Source organism: Triturus cristatus, chromosome 3_1 (assembly GCF_964204655.1).
Source record: "Triturus cristatus chromosome 3_1, aTriCri1.1, whole genome shotgun sequence".
Classification (NCBI taxonomy): Eukaryota; Metazoa; Chordata; class Amphibia; order Caudata; family Salamandridae; genus Triturus; species Triturus cristatus.
This window is the reverse complement of record NC_140583.1, coordinates 66,492,897-66,510,847: the sequence shown is the minus strand read 5'-3', so window position 1 is coordinate 66,510,847 and position 17,951 is coordinate 66,492,897. Positions and strand designations below refer to the sequence as shown.

Below are 17,951 nucleotides of genomic sequence, written 5' to 3'. Positions count from 1 at the left end.
AAGTTGAGTTTTCTTGAGGGAGCCCTTGGCGAAAGAGTTAACAAGGTTGTGTGATAGAATGATTATAGAACCTATTGAGACTTTGGATTAGCTATGTCCTGTGGTTTTTGCTGCAACCACAAAGGCAAGGTGAAGACGTGCATTGATGTGGCGGATTTGAATTACTGTATAGAGGTAGACCATTATCTTCTCCCCAACATAAACAAGATAGTGATGATGCTGGAAAAAGCTAAAGGATGTTTTATGATCAGCCTATCCTGTGCCAGCAGATAATATTGCAGAGACACATTCCAAGCTGGTTCTTGTGACTCCCCCTACAGTTGTCTCAACACAGCATGCCAGTGCCGGGGTGCATATTAGTTATGTAATGTCGATAGCGCACTAATCACCCCAGAGGGTATCCAGGCGCTTGAGCAGGTGTGTGGACGTGTGGTCCCCGTAGAGTTATTAGAAGAGCCAGGTCTTCAGATTCTTACGGAACTCCAGAAGTGAGGAGGAGGCTCTGGTGTGTTGTGGGAGGTAATTTCATGTTGTGGGTGCAATGTGGAAGAACGAGCAACCTCCTGCTCTGCTTTTGTGAATGAGGAGGTGGTGTGAGAGTGAGAACAAGCGAAGGTGTCTGGCAGGCTGGTTAAAGTGTAAGCTCTTTGCTCCTTTACCAGAGCACCCAAGTACAAATTCCTCACTTCAAAGATGTATATGTACAGGATGCGTACAAGCTGGGAGCAGGTGTCTGAAAGGAAAGGCAGCACAGCAAGATACCATCTCCAGAATTAGCATCCTATCGAGACAAACGATGAATCATTCTGTGTCTCACTACACAAGTTAGTCTAAAGAAAAACTGAAATATAAAATGTTGTATTTTCTTATACTATGTATGTAGCGAGCTCTGATAGCTCAGCGGACTAATGCATCGACTGCAAGGATCTTTGTTTGAACATGTCATCACGTTTTCATCGCAGTGGGTCAACTCTGCCTTTTATACTCTTGAGTTCGATAAAATTAGAATGCTTGAGTTCAGTAAACATTTGTTATATAGTACCAAGAAACCCCTTGTGTGAATGTATGCTTTAGAAATGCATGTTACGTATGGAAGGTCTATGTGTGTAATTAGGACCACAAAGGACAATAATATAGCACACAGCACAAACTCAAATAGTTTGGTCCTCAATAATTATGATTATTTACTACCCAACTCCATGGTACCCACTGAATCCTGCAATGTTTCAAACTTATAGAATTGCACATTACATACAACTGCTTAAAGCAGGCACATACCCAACTGATATCTGTTGCCAGGAACTTATGTTACATGCATGTTACATAACGATCGCTGCAACGTTCACGTCAACCCACTAAGATAGATTACTAGCACTTTGGTCTGCTTTTGACCAATTTAGTATACATAATGACTCAGTGAATTAAAAACTTTAAACTGACCAGTGCGGAGTTTAAACCCTGACAACCAGACTCCACCTTCCATCCGTCCGAGAATGTTAAATTGAGTACCGTTACGTTTGATTTAAAAATTATGTAACAAAATTGGTTTATGGCACTCTGAAATTATAAAAGTGAGCTAAGGGGACGTGATATGACAAACATACCAACACACAATGTAGAATGGAAACATCCAGTTTTTAAAGTTAAAATGTACTTTATTTTTTCCACTTACACATCTTCCAATTCAATACAAGTAAAAGGAAAATTTACAGCCCCATGATATTTTTTCTTTTATCTCCCTCTTATATGTTCACAAATTGTGTAATTTATGACATAAGAATAGGTTATTGTCCCTACTGCATTGATCCTTGGCGTCAATTTAATTAGCGACAGAGTTTTTTTTAGGTCTCGCCTACGCAGCGCACATGCGCTACTTAGGAAAAAGACCTTTAGAAATCGGTCCGGTTTTGCAGGCAAAAACGTGCACACGTTGCATTGCTTTGAATGACAACGCGTGCACGTTTGGCGATTTCCTTGCGGGAGTGAGTGGCGCCATCTGGTAGCAATTATCGTGCTCGTTCTCGCAAGGGAAACACTGCCTGCTCTCGGCCGCACTCTCCCCCCCACCTCCTACTTGCGTTAGGCGCGCGGACTTGTTGTACTGGTCGGGTTCTCATAGCTGGCCTTACAGTCTGCTTTCGTGGCTTCAGGCAACCAGGCCCAGTCTCATCGGGGGCTATCCAGATGACACTTCCGGTATGAGTTGTTATGAGCCATCAAGGAGAGACCATAGCAACACTTCGCTGCAGAGCGAAAAAGTTTTGTCTATGACGTCACAGTGCGTCGATAAACACAGGAACGTCACCTGAGGGTTGGTTCTTCAGATGTCACTGGTGATGACTTCACCCTACTGGGATGGTTCAGCTCTATTCCTGCCTCTGACACTGCCGGTCGTGGTCACTCCCTTTTGCCGTTTGCATCTATGGTTTCACTTTTCACAGTTTATTCTTCCCAGTTATGACGTTGACAACCCCTGTCTTCCGAAGACATTTACCCTCCCTCCCCAGTTTAATCGGTAACAATAAACCAGCTTAACTAATGATCGCCAGCCCCCCTTCTTCAAATGCACCTGTAATAGACCACCCCCGCATTTATCACTGTGGGCCAATGCTGTCTAATATGTGTTGACGTAATTCCGCCGCCATGTGTACCCAGTGACAAGCCTTCCCTTCCTTCGCATGCTCGATCGCTTATATAGGGTGGACAGTTGCTCTACCGTCTGTGCCAATGCCTTCTGTATATTCTTAGTCGGATTAATAGAGGTTATACTCGAAGTTGAGGGTCTTCACAGAGCTCTAGAATACTTCATCCACTTGTATTAGCCCTTCTATTCTAAGACTGACAGCATCCTGTTTATATAAAAGCACATCCATTGCTGCCAGCTGTTCCATTGGAGCCACCACACTTATCCGAATACTTGGCCAGTGAACGAATATTATTCTCTCATCTATATTTTAAGTACCCAGCACAGAAAAGCTTGATGCTCTTTTGGTTCTGCGTATTAATCAATGAGGCAGAGATGCACATTACAGCAGATTAGATTAGATTAGAATACTTATAAAGCGCATGGCTGCCTCGGCAAAAAGGCGTCCCAGCGCTAAAGCGAGATGAGAGGGGTTACAGCCTATGGATTAGAATTGAGAGAAGAGCCATGTCTTCACAAACTGTCTGAAGACGTGGTGGTCAGAGATGCTACGGATGTGTAAGGGAAGGGAGTTCCATTAGGATGGGGCCAATCGCCTAAAAGAACGGCCACCAGATCTGGCTCTTCGGATGCGTGGAGTATGAGCGAGCATAAGATTAGCTGAGCGAAGTGCACGCTGTGGGGAGTAGAGGGAGCACAAATCACTCAGAATATCTGGGCCAATACCAGTCAGAATCTTATGCATGATGCAGAGTGTCTTGAAATATACTCGATGTGCAAGGGGCAGCCAATGCAGACGAGAGAGAAGATTTGAAGCCTGACTGTACTTAGGCAGAAAAAAGATGGCACGTGCTGCACCGTTCTGAACCCGCTGCAATCGGTTCACAACAGCCTTATTAGAGCCAAAGAGAAGCACGTTACAGTAATCCAATCGAGCCAATAAGGAAGCTTGGATAATCAGCTGACGATTTTGGGCATTAAAAAGCTCGAGTATCGGTTTAAGGCCGCGTAGCAGCCCAAAACATTTCCCTGCCACTGATTTGGCGTGTGTCTCAAAGGTAAGATCTTTGTCGAGCATAATGCAGGTTTGGGGGCCGGACGGACTCCAAGGGCTGGAGGCCACCATTCATTATTCCAGAGATGGGAGTCTTTGCCAATCAGAAGGATCTCAGATTTCGCAGAGTTCAGCTGCAAGAAGTTAGCTGTCATCCATTCTGCAATGGCCAGAATGTCTTCTTTAAACTTCGCTCTGTCATGGCTGGGATTGTTAGCCAAGGTGATCACCAATTGGGTGTCGTCAGCGTACGACACCAAGGACATTCCCCTTGCTTTGGCCATCCGCGCCAGTGGATTCATATATATGTTAAAGAGCGTAGGGCTCAGTGCCGAGCCCTGAGGGACCCCACAGCGCAGTGGATGAATATGGGAGGCAAATGGAGAGGCTATCCCTTGGAAGGTCCAATCGACCAGGAAGGAGGAGAACCACGACAAGGCTGTATTACTAATCCCTATCTCCTCCAGACGGTGGAGCAAGGTTTCGTGGGAGACAGTAGCAAATGCCGCACTCAGATCCAGCAGGACCAAAACTGAGGTCCTGCCAGTATCTGCTACGGATTTCAGTTGTTCTACCACCGTCAGCAGTGCAGACTCGGTGCTATAACGTGGTCGGAACCCATTTTGAGAGTTATCAAGTATATGATTAGCTTCCAAAAAATGTGTTCGTGTCGAGTTCACATGAGCTTCCAGAATTTTAGATAAAAATGGGAGCAGTGATATTGGACGATAGTTTTCTGGCTTGGAGGTGTCCAATGAAGGTTTTTTAAGGAGCGGGACCACTTTTGCATGTTTCCAGGATTTTGGGATCACCGCCGAAGTGAGGGATAAATTCAGTAGATCAAGGTACTTTGGTAGGAGACCCTGTTGAGCTTTCCTGAAGGCGTCCGGTCTAAGGGGGTCGTCTGGAGATCCTGATTTAATTGTAATCACTAGTCCCTCTAGGTCTTTGAGGAGGATAATGGGTAGAGATGTGAGCGAAACGGTCTCAGAGCAGATGTGCATATTCATCTCATTGATGTCATGAGTTCCAGTGTGATCAAAGTTATGGCAGAAATGCATCTCTTGAATCTACGTAGAAGCAGGCTGGAACACATGCCTCCCCATCTTTGTCAAACAAAACATTACCACTGCCTTTTGGAATACTTATGTTAGCTAGTTCTATTTGTACATAATATACGTGTGCCCTATCCTAAATTCTGTATGCCACTCATCATTTATTGCACCATAGTTTTGTTTGAAAATAGTTTCCTTCCCGTGTGCTGTGGTCCGGATGTTTTGTACGACTCTCTCTCATTCTCATTAGTGCAAGTGGGTAAAAATAGCTGTAATATTTCTTGTTATTTTGTTCAAAGCATAAATTCACCTTTTACTTTTCATTGTAACGTCTCGTTTTGTGCACTATTTGCCCAGTCTTAAAAGTGAGGAGGCACACATAGCACTTACTTTAGTCAAGTGAGTGAAAAAATAAAGGGTCATTAGCAATATTGAGTGCTAAGCCAAACAAGCATTGGCATAGCCAATAGGTCTCGCCTTTGGGACCTTATAAGTTTTTAGCCATGCAACAGTTGATGTTATTGAACCAAGGATATTGTGCTGCATAACTAAATACTTATAAGGTCCCAAAAGCGAGACCTATTGGCTATGCCAATGCTTGTTTTTAAATACTGTCAGACCATTAGCCTGCTACAGTCTTTTGCTCTTTTCGTGATATAGTGCCACTCGTAGTCATGCCAGTCAGTGACATGTCAATCTAAACACGTTCAAATACTGGAACTGTCACTGTGACTCAGAACCAAACTGAAAACTCGTCAGCCATCTCTCCGCTTCTACGGATGCCCTCCGAATTATCGGGCTCCAAGAACAAACGTTTCAAACCATTGTTACGAATAAAGCGCTTGGCGTTAAGAAAAACAGTCTTCTACTAGTGAAAAAAAGTTTGATTCATGACTTAGTAGATAGGCATGACTTTAGTAGATAGTCTAAGCAATAATTTGGAACAGCCAAATAAAAATTCCCAATTTCGTTGAATCTATGAAGCGCCTGACCTACACTAAACAGAGAGTCAAAGCACTAGTACGCCATGTGGAGGCGGGTGAATGGCGTGATGGGTGGGGCGAAGAACACGAGAGGTCCAGGCCCGCCCCTTGATGCCGTAGTGTTAGGACAGGAAACATAAAAGAAGGACCAAGGTAGTCGACGGACCAATGTGCTGTATCACATAAGCGGGTGAGGAGTGGTAAATGGAGTTCCCGTCCTGCAAAACATTAACTTGCGTGTAACAATTATTCTAAAAATGTTGCACTACATGCATTGTTCCTCGTTAAAATGTGGCGATAGTATCAAGATTTCAATATGTACAAAATGCATACATTTGGCAATGACATCAGGTTTTAAAACATGCACAGAATGTATAATATAAAAAACAGTGTAAAGATTCTAAATACTATAAGCGATGCATTATCGTTTCATTACAATAAATGTACTTTAACTATCTTTTGAAGTTTGTGTGCGGGCTCATCTCAATCACAGCGAGTAATGGTAATTACTAAGATGGCAGCTAGAGTTGCACCCTGCGTTGACAGCCGTCAGTCATTACGCATGCTCAGTGACTGTCCGCGCATGCGCCATCCCTTACCTGCCATTCTTCACTTGTGCCCACCCCTACCTGTCAGTGTGCGCGCATGCGCAGTGCGTCCTCCTGTCACCTCTTCCGGGTCGCTGTGCGAGCCTCGGTTTCTAGCTACTGTCATGCACGGGATGTGGTTCCATTCAGAGGCAGGGTCCCCCCTTCTCTGCTGGGTCGGCCTGCTGGCCGTAGCCTGGCTGGGACTCCGTGCCGCCTACACCCTTCTCAGCGCCCTGAGAGTCTGGGGAGTCGGGGGCGGCATCCAAGTGGGCCCGGGATTAGGGCGGTGGGCAGGTGAGTCACGTGGGAGCAGCATTTGTCTAGGAAAAAACAGTTCGCTCAGAGACAACGGTACTCCCCTCTTGCGCAATGCTGGGGGGGGGGGGGGGGTTATTGGCACTGACATCTGGGAGCTGTGCAAAGCCCCCAATTGCTGTACCCTTGCTACTGCAACAGGGCGGATCTTATTGTAGTTAATCGGAGTTTACTGTACAATTTTACAGATTCTGTGGGTGGTATTCTGAGGAAGACCAGAACAATCTATAAGGGGGCAAACCCTGGGAGGCTGACGTCAACTGCTGGGGGATTGGACGTGGGCTTTGAAGGGGCTGCACTAATAATCATGGGGTATATGTCATCCTAATGGGAGCTGTACCATGGAGTAAACTAGCCATTGCAGGCTGCTTCATAATTTAGAATTACCAAAGCGAAACGCGGCCGGGGACTCTGGCATCATAAATGGGCAGTATACAGGGGTGCAGCATGGGGCATCGCAAGAAGTGGTGTGCCATGGGACCTGCGCTAAGGCAACATACCGCGGTTACTGTGCCAACACTTGTGGAAGTAAGCCCTTACCAACCCAAGAGTAGGCAATATCAGCGAGTGGCAGTACCGGCACCTACGTCTGCTACATATTTACACACGGGGACGGGAGTATAAATGTTGGACATCGACCTGCACACACAGGAAGAAATATAATCACCGGTAACCGTAGGCGAACGTCGCTACGCCTGCGGATGCTATATGCTACGAGTGGGAGTGAAGGAGTTGAGGGAGATGTCCCAAAATAGGGTTGGGGGGTATAATTATACGGGTCTTCGGCAATATAAAGAGGAAGTCGTAGGGACAGTATTCAAACCACCAAGATGTTGTGTTACCACAACAGGCTTAGAAAAATCCTAAAAATGTTACTAGACCTGGAGGTCTAGTGATTTAAGTAATCTAGTCGACCCAATTATTATGCTCTTTACCCATAAACTGTTTTAAAATTATGTAATCCTGGTATTTTAATTCACTGAGATGCCATTTTCTTCTTCATCACATATGAGAGCACCTTCAAATATGGGAGTTCAGCATGTCTGCTGTACAGAAAATCTTTTTGTTTGATTTAATAGACTAAGCTCTATATATAATACAATCTAGCCACATATAGGATACACATGTCCGCTGATTTTCCTTCAGCTTATTAACCTCATTGTCATCAGCGTGGGAGCATGAATTTGTCTCAAATTATGGTTAAAACTGTCACTTTTATTTAATACATATCTAAAGCATATAGTAGCTGCACCCTGTCATTTGCAATCAGCAGATCTTACATTGAAGTGGCCACAGAGTTTCCCACTGACGTGGTTTTAAAACTATATAGCATACAGCGTCTGGAAATCAAGTTTATGCAAATATTTGTCATTTGCACATCACCTAGTAAAGTGTGCTGATTTGTTTTGCTGCAATGTAAATCTTTGTTTGCCTCACTTTTCTGAATTACAAAAAAAATTATTTTATAATTCCGGATATATTTTAAAATTAAAACCTTACATTTTGCAGCCATTTTTTCACAATTCTCGCCAAATAAATCATTTGACAAAAAACACTTACTATATTATAATAAAAGAAAGAAAATAAAACACCATATCCCAGGAACAGATAAGCAACAATTCATAAAGCCAAACTGACATTTGACCCTTGTCCTTGACTAGACTGCAAATGTGTCATGATAAAAACAAGATTTAAAGGCATCTTTATTGCTCATTCCCTTTTTGAGTGAACAGACACCGGTACATTTTAGCTCAAGTTAACTCACCAGTGATCCAGCGGGTTACCAGCCTCAGGTACTCAAACACCATATACTCACCTGGGCCTATAAACACACACGTTCACATAGGCTAGTAAATACCACTGGGGGTCAATTTTATATATGTTTTTTATAAGATCAGTTACCTGACATTCTTAACTAATCTTTCACTGATCAAAAAGTTCTTTCCTCTGGTCAATGGACCTATTAGTTGGAACTAGTTGAAGGTGAAATGACATAGAAATATATTTGCTTTACTATATTTGAAATTACCACAGACTCGGGAAAAGTTTTAAATGTTTTATCTAGTTACATTCGTGTGAGCTAAAATCAAAAATACAGTACGAACTTCGTTTCTCCAAGGTAGGAAAAGTAAATTATTTCATCAATCAATCACGTAAATTAGAATGAAGTTTCACAGTGACAGTACTCAGGAAAGAGAGGATAGAGAGAGCAGTACAATGACATAATACACAGAAGTATATTTACCTAGAATGGTGTGGAAACCAACCCCTTGGCCAAGGAGCTGGAAGGGTCCCCAGGAATAGATTAGGTGACAAAGACTTCAGGACCGGTTTCAGGACAGGATTCAGGACAGGATAGGTGACCTTGTCTAGATCCGACGCCTGCGTCGCACCCCTCTCTGACACTATCTTCCTCCTCGATTCTTCCGCGATCTTCTTCTAATCGATTTCCTCCTCGATTCTTTCGCGATCATCATCTAATTATTTGGCTTAAAATTCTAAGTCTGCAAATTGATTCTTCTTCAGCATTCGCTCAGCTCTCGGACAGCATCCCGGTCTCTCAGCATTCTGGTTTTGCTGCGATTCTGTTCTAACTAAACAACCTCAATTATACCTTTCTATTGAATGTACCACCCATTAATGTTTCAACTTCATGAAACTCCTAATTCTGATTGGACAGGCAAGGGGGGGTGATCATCACACCATGCTAAGTTTTAATATTTTTCTTTGGTACTTTGTTTAATGTTCCCGCCCCTTAATTCTTATTCCCAAGCTTTATTTCCCACCCATATTCACATCTTTATCAAACAAAGTATACATATGACAATCATTTCTATTCAACATTCAGGATGTCCAGCAGGTTCCCAGGACATGTTGCAAAGATGACCTTGGACGAGATTCAAAAAGGACATCACGGCTTCTTGGCTTGTTATTACTGCGCCTGCGTGAAAGTCACGTGTGGTGTGGACTTCTGTCTTACTTGAAGGCCCAAATACGAACTAGTAGAGAGGTAAAAAAGAAACATATTAATTTCAAAATGAAATGATTTCTCTGTATACCACCGATCTCTACTCTAATCCCATTTACTTATAAAGGCTTTTCCCGCATTAGCAATTAGTAAATAGCTTGTTTGAGTTTCAGCAAAGCAGATGCTTAGCATGTGAGTTTTCAAGCGGCCATTTTAGATGCATTTGCGCAGGTGCAGAAATTTCCCTCCAAGCGTAAGAACGTCATTCTGCCTAGATGCAGTTTACGCATGCGCAGTACAGTTTCCTGCGTTAGCAGCCATTTTAAGTTTCACTCTGGTTACTTGTTAGTAAAACACGTAAGCAAGCTTCATCTTTACTAAAATATGTAATGTGGTGCATATTAATTTACACAATACTCTATTAATACAGTGTTACGAGTTATATGAGAGGATTGTGTCCGTGCAACTCTCTTTTATATGAGTCCTTGCTCCATCACCACCACGGACGAGTAAATGCTAAAAATAGCTCGACCTGATAAAATCTCACTCACTATTGCGAGTGTATTTTTCTTGGTCTGCACAAGGATGTATACCACATCTTGCATGTGGATATAACTAATGGTATGGGCAGGTAATCCGTATCTGCAGTTCTTTCAAATAAAATGAAGAGTACTTGCATTTCTTAGCAGAAGTGTAGTAGTTATCATAGGAGAGTACCCACATTAGTTGGCTCTCTTGACCATCAGGCTTTGCGGTTTCTGGGTGTAATAGTATGCTTTCACTGATTAAAGATTGTTTCTTTTAGCTTGTGTTTGAATGGCTGTATTCTACTCAATTTCCTCCACCTCATACATGTTGAATTAAGTCCACTCCTTTCATAGGGCTTTCAATTCAATCCTGTTGATACTTTTTGATGCTCATCTGGGTTGCTTACAAGGCTGCTCAACTGTTTTCGGTGAGCCTCATGACAAAATATAGTTGTCCTACCACATCTAAACAAAAGTTCTTATTTTCAACTGCCTCTATAGGCGAAAACTATATTGGCGCAAAGGCAGGAAAGTGAAAGTGCATGGACGCATTTTAAAGGACTGCAGTAGATGGTTTTACACCCGAGTTTTATTTTACTGGTTAATTATTGAGTAAAATTGCTTATCTGGTGAATATAATCGCCTTTCTACAACTTGAATTGTTGAAATTGAATGTTCAGCATTCTGATATTTTCTAGAAATTAGAGAACATTAGCATAATTACGCAGTAATGGAATTAAGTAGTTGTGGTTGATCCCAGTTAAATCGACCTATTTCATACTACTATGATAGGCCGCTGAAGTGAGAAGCACCCATGCAGTTAAGGACCTGTCTATTTGCCCTGGAATTGTTTTTGGCTGCGTGAAGTCAGGTGCGTCTTGTTCATGCTGAATTCTCTCCATGGTGTCCCTGGCTCTCTGCTATGTCTTTAGCTTTCTGGCGATAAAATCATTTATGTATGTGCCAGCACACGCATGTTAGCTCATGTTATCCATGGGGAAGTTAACAGCTGAATAACAAAGTTGGGGAAATTAACTGTGGATGACTGAACAAACACTGTGCCAATATATGCATAAGATGGTAAGAACAAACCGTGGAACTCAGTACCAACACATAAGTGGCAACTAAATGTAAATATGGGGGACCTTGCTAACACCAACAGGGCAAGGCAGACTATTTTTCTAATGAAAAAAGCTAATCAAGTTCAAAAAACTTTATTTCGGAATAAATCCATAAAAGTGCATAAAATCAGTATAAAACATTTAGCAACAGTAGATAAAATCTTTAAAAATAATGCATCCACACAGCTAATACATACTAATTACATACATAAATCAGATTGACATTTTTAAATATTTTTTCCGTTTGTGCCAGAAAGCCCCCAAGAATTTTGCCACTGCAAACACAATGTGCGCGGCCATTTCGCTCTTGAGAATTCTAAAGGCTTCATGACACCTTGTGAAGCCCAGGTTCCTACAGATGGGGATGATCCACTTTCTGCGGGGCTCAGTATAGCCCGTGCAAAAAAATATAAAATGCAGCTCAGTTTCCTCACTTGCGCTGCATGCCGGGCAATTACTGGGTGTCGACAGGGACCAGGAGCTAGTAAAAGCACGAATTGGCAAAGACCCGTGCCTCCATTGCAAGTAGAGCTTCCTGATTATTACAGGGTAAACATTATCCAAGGCCATTTCGAAGATGTATGTGCTCTTCATAAGAAGGAATTGATTTGTTAGAGACCCTAGGGATTTAGAGGGTCGGAGTAAAGGAGCCTTAGAATCATGATACACCTTGGTTAGAGCCTTTTTAGAAAGCTTAGGACAAGCATTACAAGGATCATTCCATAGTGCATCTAGACCTAGGCTCGTCAAACTATTCCTTATAAATTTGAGCCAGGGAATGTTCCCCGAATTTGGGAAGCTAAGAACTTCCTGGAGACCCTGTCTGTAGTGAATCAATTCAGGCACCGTCCACAATCTGCGCCAGTAGATCACAGGACGAAATGCCAACTCTTCCTCCAATGGTCTAATGCCTAAGTCAAGTCGTAAGGGCACTAGCGGTGTACTCGGAGGAAGAGCTGCTAAACACCTGAGAAATCTATTCTCCTCCTTTGTCAGGCTGTCCAGGATTTTGTGACCCCATAATTCACTCCCATAGGTAACGGCTCCTCTTGCTTGAACCCTATAAATATGGAGAGGAGGACCTATGGGTTTAAGGGTTGACCTATTCTTCCCCACCATTGCTAATATTCCACCAATATGTTGCGCCAGCTTCAACCTTGTTTTCTCCTGATGTTGACCCCACCCCAATTCCTCGTTGAGTGTAACGCCAAGGTATTCAAAGGTGCTCACTCGATCTAGTGCATTTTCCCCAATGCGAGGAATACGATGGAACCTGGGTGGCGGATTGAAGGCCATAAATTTGGTCTTTGTGGTGTTAATTTCCAATCCATGCTCTCTACAGAAGTCCCCAAAACCATCCAGAACACGCTGGATTCCCATAGGTGACTTGGAGAGAAGGAGGGTATCATCAGCAAACATAATTGCTGGGACCCTCCTTCCCGCCAGCTTCGGGACATCCGAATTGGGGACCCCATTGAGGTGGTCAATAACCCCGTTAACAAAGAGGCAGAACAGGGTCGGTGCAAGTACGCACCCCTGTCTTACCCCTCTCTCAACGGGAAACTTGTTTGAAAGTACACCCTGCGCTCCGCACCTCACACGGGCATAAGTGTTTGTATGGAGGCGGATGATCATATTCAGGAGATCAGCTGGCATCCCAGCTTTCGCCAGGACTTCCCAGAGCTTTCCACGTGGAACAAGGTCAAACGCAGCCCTTAGATCTACAAATACAGTATAGAGGCTGCCACCCTCCAACTGTATTGTTTTCCAATGTAGAAGGGACAGCCTAAAGACCTGGTCCACAGTAGAGATCTTCTGGCGAAACCCGGCCTGAAGAGGGCTCAAGACATCCCTCTCCTCGATCCAGTCCAAAAGTCGGTCCAACAGAAGCCTCGCAAAGAGTTTCTGTGGAACGTCTATCAGACTGATCGGTCTATAATTGGCGGGGAGCAAAGGTGAACCCCTTTTAAAAATGGGCACAATCTCCGCCCCAAGCCAAGTTGGGGGAAGTGCCATCCCATGAATAATTGCGTTGAACAGTACCAAAAAATACAGTGCCCAAATTCTGACTTCTAATCTCTTTTCTAACATGCATATCTGGGGAATAAACTGTGGCTTACTGAACGAACGTGCATTGACGGTATGGTAAACTCAAGTTTGTGAACTGTGCGAATTCACACAGTGACGTATTGACAGAGTAACAGACAAACCATGGGTACAGCTCACCAAATATAGGTGAATGAATCAACTCTCACTGGGTGTTGAAACAAAGTATTGGAGTATGTTCAACTATGTACAAGGAAAGACCATGGTGCATCTAGTCGTTTCCGAGTTGGTTTTCAGTTTCAGTGATGAATGTCTTTTGCAATGTTATTTGTCAAGAGCGATAGACCTACACCGTGACAGCCTTTAGGAGGATTATTGTCAGGGCTTGTTCCCCCCCTATCCTAAGATCAGTCATACCTGAACTAAAGTTCTCTGCATTGATCATTATTGCCAGCTTAGTGCCCTGCTACCATTTCTTGGTCTTAGTGCATGTGCCTATCATCTTAATAATGAATGGTTTCATAGTGGTAGACTAGTTAGGAAAGGTGACCAGCATTAAGCTTTCCAAAATCTGCTAAAGTGGCATCCTGTAAAAGGCTTAAAGGAAAATAGCGGATCTAAAATCTTCCAGAGGGTAGGGGCATCTATAAATCTGCCATTAAGAAATATTTTAAGTCTGTACAAAAAGGCAAAAGGATTTTTTTGCTACCAAAATATAGAAGGCTAGAAATGCTCCACGAGAGATGTTTTCAAAAATACGTTTCTGTATCCCAGAGCCTGTACTTCAGAAATTCTACCTTCACAAGAATTGTTATGTGATGAAATAGATGACTTTAAAAAAATACAAGATAGACCTCCAAGTCCCATTTACCAATAGTAAGGAGAGGTTTGCAGAAAAAATATTACCTGTAGCACTCTTCTCGAGTCAACAGTACGTGGGCTGATTTTAAATTAATCATGTTACAGGAAGCTGAATTGGTCTTAAGAACTTTAAATATGGATCCTCTTTGGACCCATATCAACCAGCAATTTTGTGGAAAGCTCTTAGTATTATTAATATTTGTAATTTTTGTATTCTACTCTGACGCATGCTCAAGTCCCTGAATCATCGAAGCAGGTTAAAACCTCTGTTGAAGAAGGTTTCGGTGGACCTGAGGAGCTTGACAAATTTTAGATCTATCTCATCACTCCTGGCCTAGTAAAAATGTTAGAGAAATAAGTGAATGTACTACTTACGAAATACTTAAAATGATTTAACCTTAGTCATACTTCCCAGTCAGGCTTTAGACCTAGACGTGGCACGAAATCAGCCCTACTGAAAGTTTCAGAATCTATCAAAATAATGTTAGACAGGGCTTAAACAGAGTCTTGAGCTTGCTTGATATACCGATGGCATTAGATATCATGTCACATACACTAATGCTTAATGGCATAGAGGACCTAGGTATTTGTGAAAATGTTACAATGGTTTTAATCTTTCCTCCATAACAGAAAACAGGCATTACACTATGACACATCAGTTTGGGAGATGGGATGCTCAGATATAGGGCTCCCCAGGGCTCCTCCTTGAGACTGACTTTGTTTAAAATCTATATGATTCCTCCGATAACTCTCTCTCTCTCTCTCTCTCTCTCTCGATATTCTTAGATAAGAGTTCTTTAGGTGCTAAATTGACTTTTAAATTGTGCCTTTCTCAGGTCATTGCCTAGATGGATAACCATCAGTTAAAATGTAATGCACATAACACCACAACTTATTTGGCAGAAATAATCTCTTTTCTGCTGCAAACAGGTGGCCCGAAGAGCTTGCTATCCCCCCCCTTCTGATCTCAATGGCCAGGAATTTAGGGGTTACGTTAAATTGAGGTCTTTCCTTTCGACCTCAAATTTTGAGGATATCAGGCACCTGTTTTTCCTATAAAAAATCTATGAAGAACTTTTTGGATTTCCTGCCTTTTGAAGCTTGGAATTTAGTGGTCCATGCACAGATCATCTCTAGATTGGAATATTGTAATAGTCTCTACTTAGGACCACCTAAATATCTTCTACGCAAACTGCAGGTGGTGCCATATGCAACAGTGAGACTTGTGCTTAAACTGTCTCACAGGCACTCTGTATCCCACAGCATGATGCAACTGCATTTTTAGTAGAATTAAGCGAGCAGTAGGAACCAGCTTTCACTTACACAGAGGCCCTTGTACCGCATACATCTATTTATTTTAATGTGGAAAAACACTAAAACATACTGTAGAAAGTTTGTGACTGTAGTCTAAAAAGAACAAGCATTGGCATAGTCCCTTTGGGACCTTATAAGTGTTTCGCCATGCAACAGTTGATGATGTTGCACCAAGAATATTGTGCTGCATAACTAAATACTTCCAATTGTCTATGTCAATGCTTGTTTCTGATGAATTTGGGCAAGTACAATGTGCTGGAGTTTACCTGGTGAAGAACCGGCAGTATATGCGGTATTTGGGAGGAAATATAATTTTTCATTTTCTAGAGGAAAACTTGAAATTGGAGGTATTTACCAAAGTGCACCATCTGATGTGGATCTTTACCTCGGCATGTTCTGGGCCATTTGGTTATTCCTGAGCCAAGTTGCAGCTTGTTTAGACTTCTTAGAAATGACCGGTTAAATATTTTCTTTGAGAAGGGCAGTTTAGTAAGAGTTAATTTATTAAATAAAATAGCAGCATTTTGAGCTATTTTAGCGGTGACAGGCGACATACGGGTTCTGTCCGTAACCATAGATGTTTTTTTGAGCGCTGTTTGTCTCAGATACTGCCTGTACCCAGAATCCATTGTACTAAAGACCAGTCTATAATTGTGTGGATTATGTTTCACTTCATTGAGAAAATATAGGATTTGAGCGAGTCAGCAGCACGGTGGAGATTACCTCACAGCAGCTAAATGTGCACCCAGTGGTCACGTTTGTCTTTATTTCAAGTTTCCAAACCCTGCACTTTTTGTGATGTGCTCATTGGCAAGACTTGTGTTGACAAAGAGGCCTCGGCGGAACCCTTCAAGCTGCAGCTCCAGGGAGTCCAGCGAGAATGAGAGCCGTGCATTATGCCACAAAGCTCTGAGGTGCATGATTGTCCGGTGAGAGGAGGGCGGGCGGGGACCACGTGACCTGGGCACTTTCAGTGTGGTGGGGTGACATTACTCCACCTCTGCTCACAATTAAGCTGTGCTGTTCAGTGATATTCTGCAGCCAGTGCCCCGGCGAAGCTGTGAAAGTCTGCTGTTTGCTCATGAACGAACTTGTGACATAAGTTGCTTTTTTTTGCGCGCTTTGAGGTGTGGGCTGGTTGCTGAACCCCTTGCTCTTCTGTCAACTGGCTTTTTCAGGCTTCTTTTTGTAGCCGTAAATTTTGTTCTAAATTGGGACTGACCCCCCACTCGTAGTTATGGCAACTAGAGACCCAAGATCTTGCTTTTAGTGGTAGGAATAGCCAGTCTCTAAGAAGAACATCTGGAAACGTAACAGCATTTTATCGGAAAAAAAGGTTGCTTTTGTGATAGCTGTTTATGTACACCTTACTGATTAAAATCTAAGAGGAGGGGAAAAAACTAGTGCGAGAGAAGCAATTAACGAATCCGATCGCGCTAAGGACGCCTGTAGATGCTGAGGGCATTTCTGGCCATTTTCCTTGCGGGAGCGAGCAGCAAGTCGCGATAATTGCTATCAGATGGGTCCTCTGCACACTCCGCAAGGGAAATTCCAAACGTCTACGCGTTGCAATAGAAAGCAGTGCAAAACGTGCACGCTTTTTGCCAAAATGCTGATCGATTCCAAAAGGTCCCCTCCTAAGCAGCGCATGCGCGCTGCGTAGGCGAGACCTATAAAAAGCTAGTGGATTGACCCGTAAAAGAAAGAGATTCTCTCGTTTTATAGATGTGCATCGCTCCCCATACCAAGAGGGGAGGCAGAAGGTTATTAGCACCCCACCTCTCTAAAGGCTGAAAGGGGAGTGGGGGGTGGGGAGGTTGAGGGGGGAGAACTGTCTTGACAACAGTGCAGCAGTGACCAGACCGTGTGCCAAAATCTGGAGGAACACTGAGAGCCAGTGCTTTGGGAGAAAGATGTGACTTACTAGTTTTGAGTGTGTGTGAGAGGTGGAGGGGACAGGTATAGTTCTCATTACCATACCAAGGGCACCTCAGTTTTCTCCTTAAGAGTAAAAGGAGCTCCGTAGCGTCTCACTGGGCTATACACACATTTCTGCAGAGAAGGTTGTGGTATTCATCCTTGAAGTGAGTACAAAAGAGCCTACACAACATTGGGTTAAGAAATGTTCCTGTTTTGTGCCAGGTTCCCAGCAACGATGACCAGTTAGAAACCTTGGAGCCGCAGGCCATATGTGATCCGCTTGTTACCGACGCTTAACCATGCATTTTGTGTGTGTATCCTCCACAATGGCATCTGATAAACACTTCTACCTTTCTACATGTTATAAGTGGTGATCTCCTTTTTAGGTTGAGCCTGGGCAGCGCATACGCTGCTCTGCAAGGCATGCTGTATTGAGGTAGGGACTTGAAGCTCCTCCACATTTTTCTTTGGCTTGTGTCATTGTGTACTGTAAACTGTGGCTGTTCATTGGTAAAAGGCTTAGTACTCTCTCCTTAGTACCGCCTTGTCTCAT

At 43.1% G+C, this 17,951-nt stretch overlaps 1 protein-coding gene across 1 annotated transcript in view; it reads left to right on the top strand.

Moving 5' to 3' along the window:
- Nucleotides 1–6,389: 6,389 nt before the first annotated feature.
- HSD17B12 (hydroxysteroid 17-beta dehydrogenase 12) overlaps nt 6,390–17,951 on the top strand; it is a 400,959-nt gene continuing 389,397 nt past the window's right edge. The window contains exon 1 of the mRNA XM_085643463.1: nt 6,390–6,620. Coding sequence (XP_085499589.1) covers nt 6,449–6,620 — 172 coding nt within the window. The 5' untranslated portion in view covers nt 6,390–6,448. The remainder of the gene's footprint in view (nt 6,621–17,951) is intronic.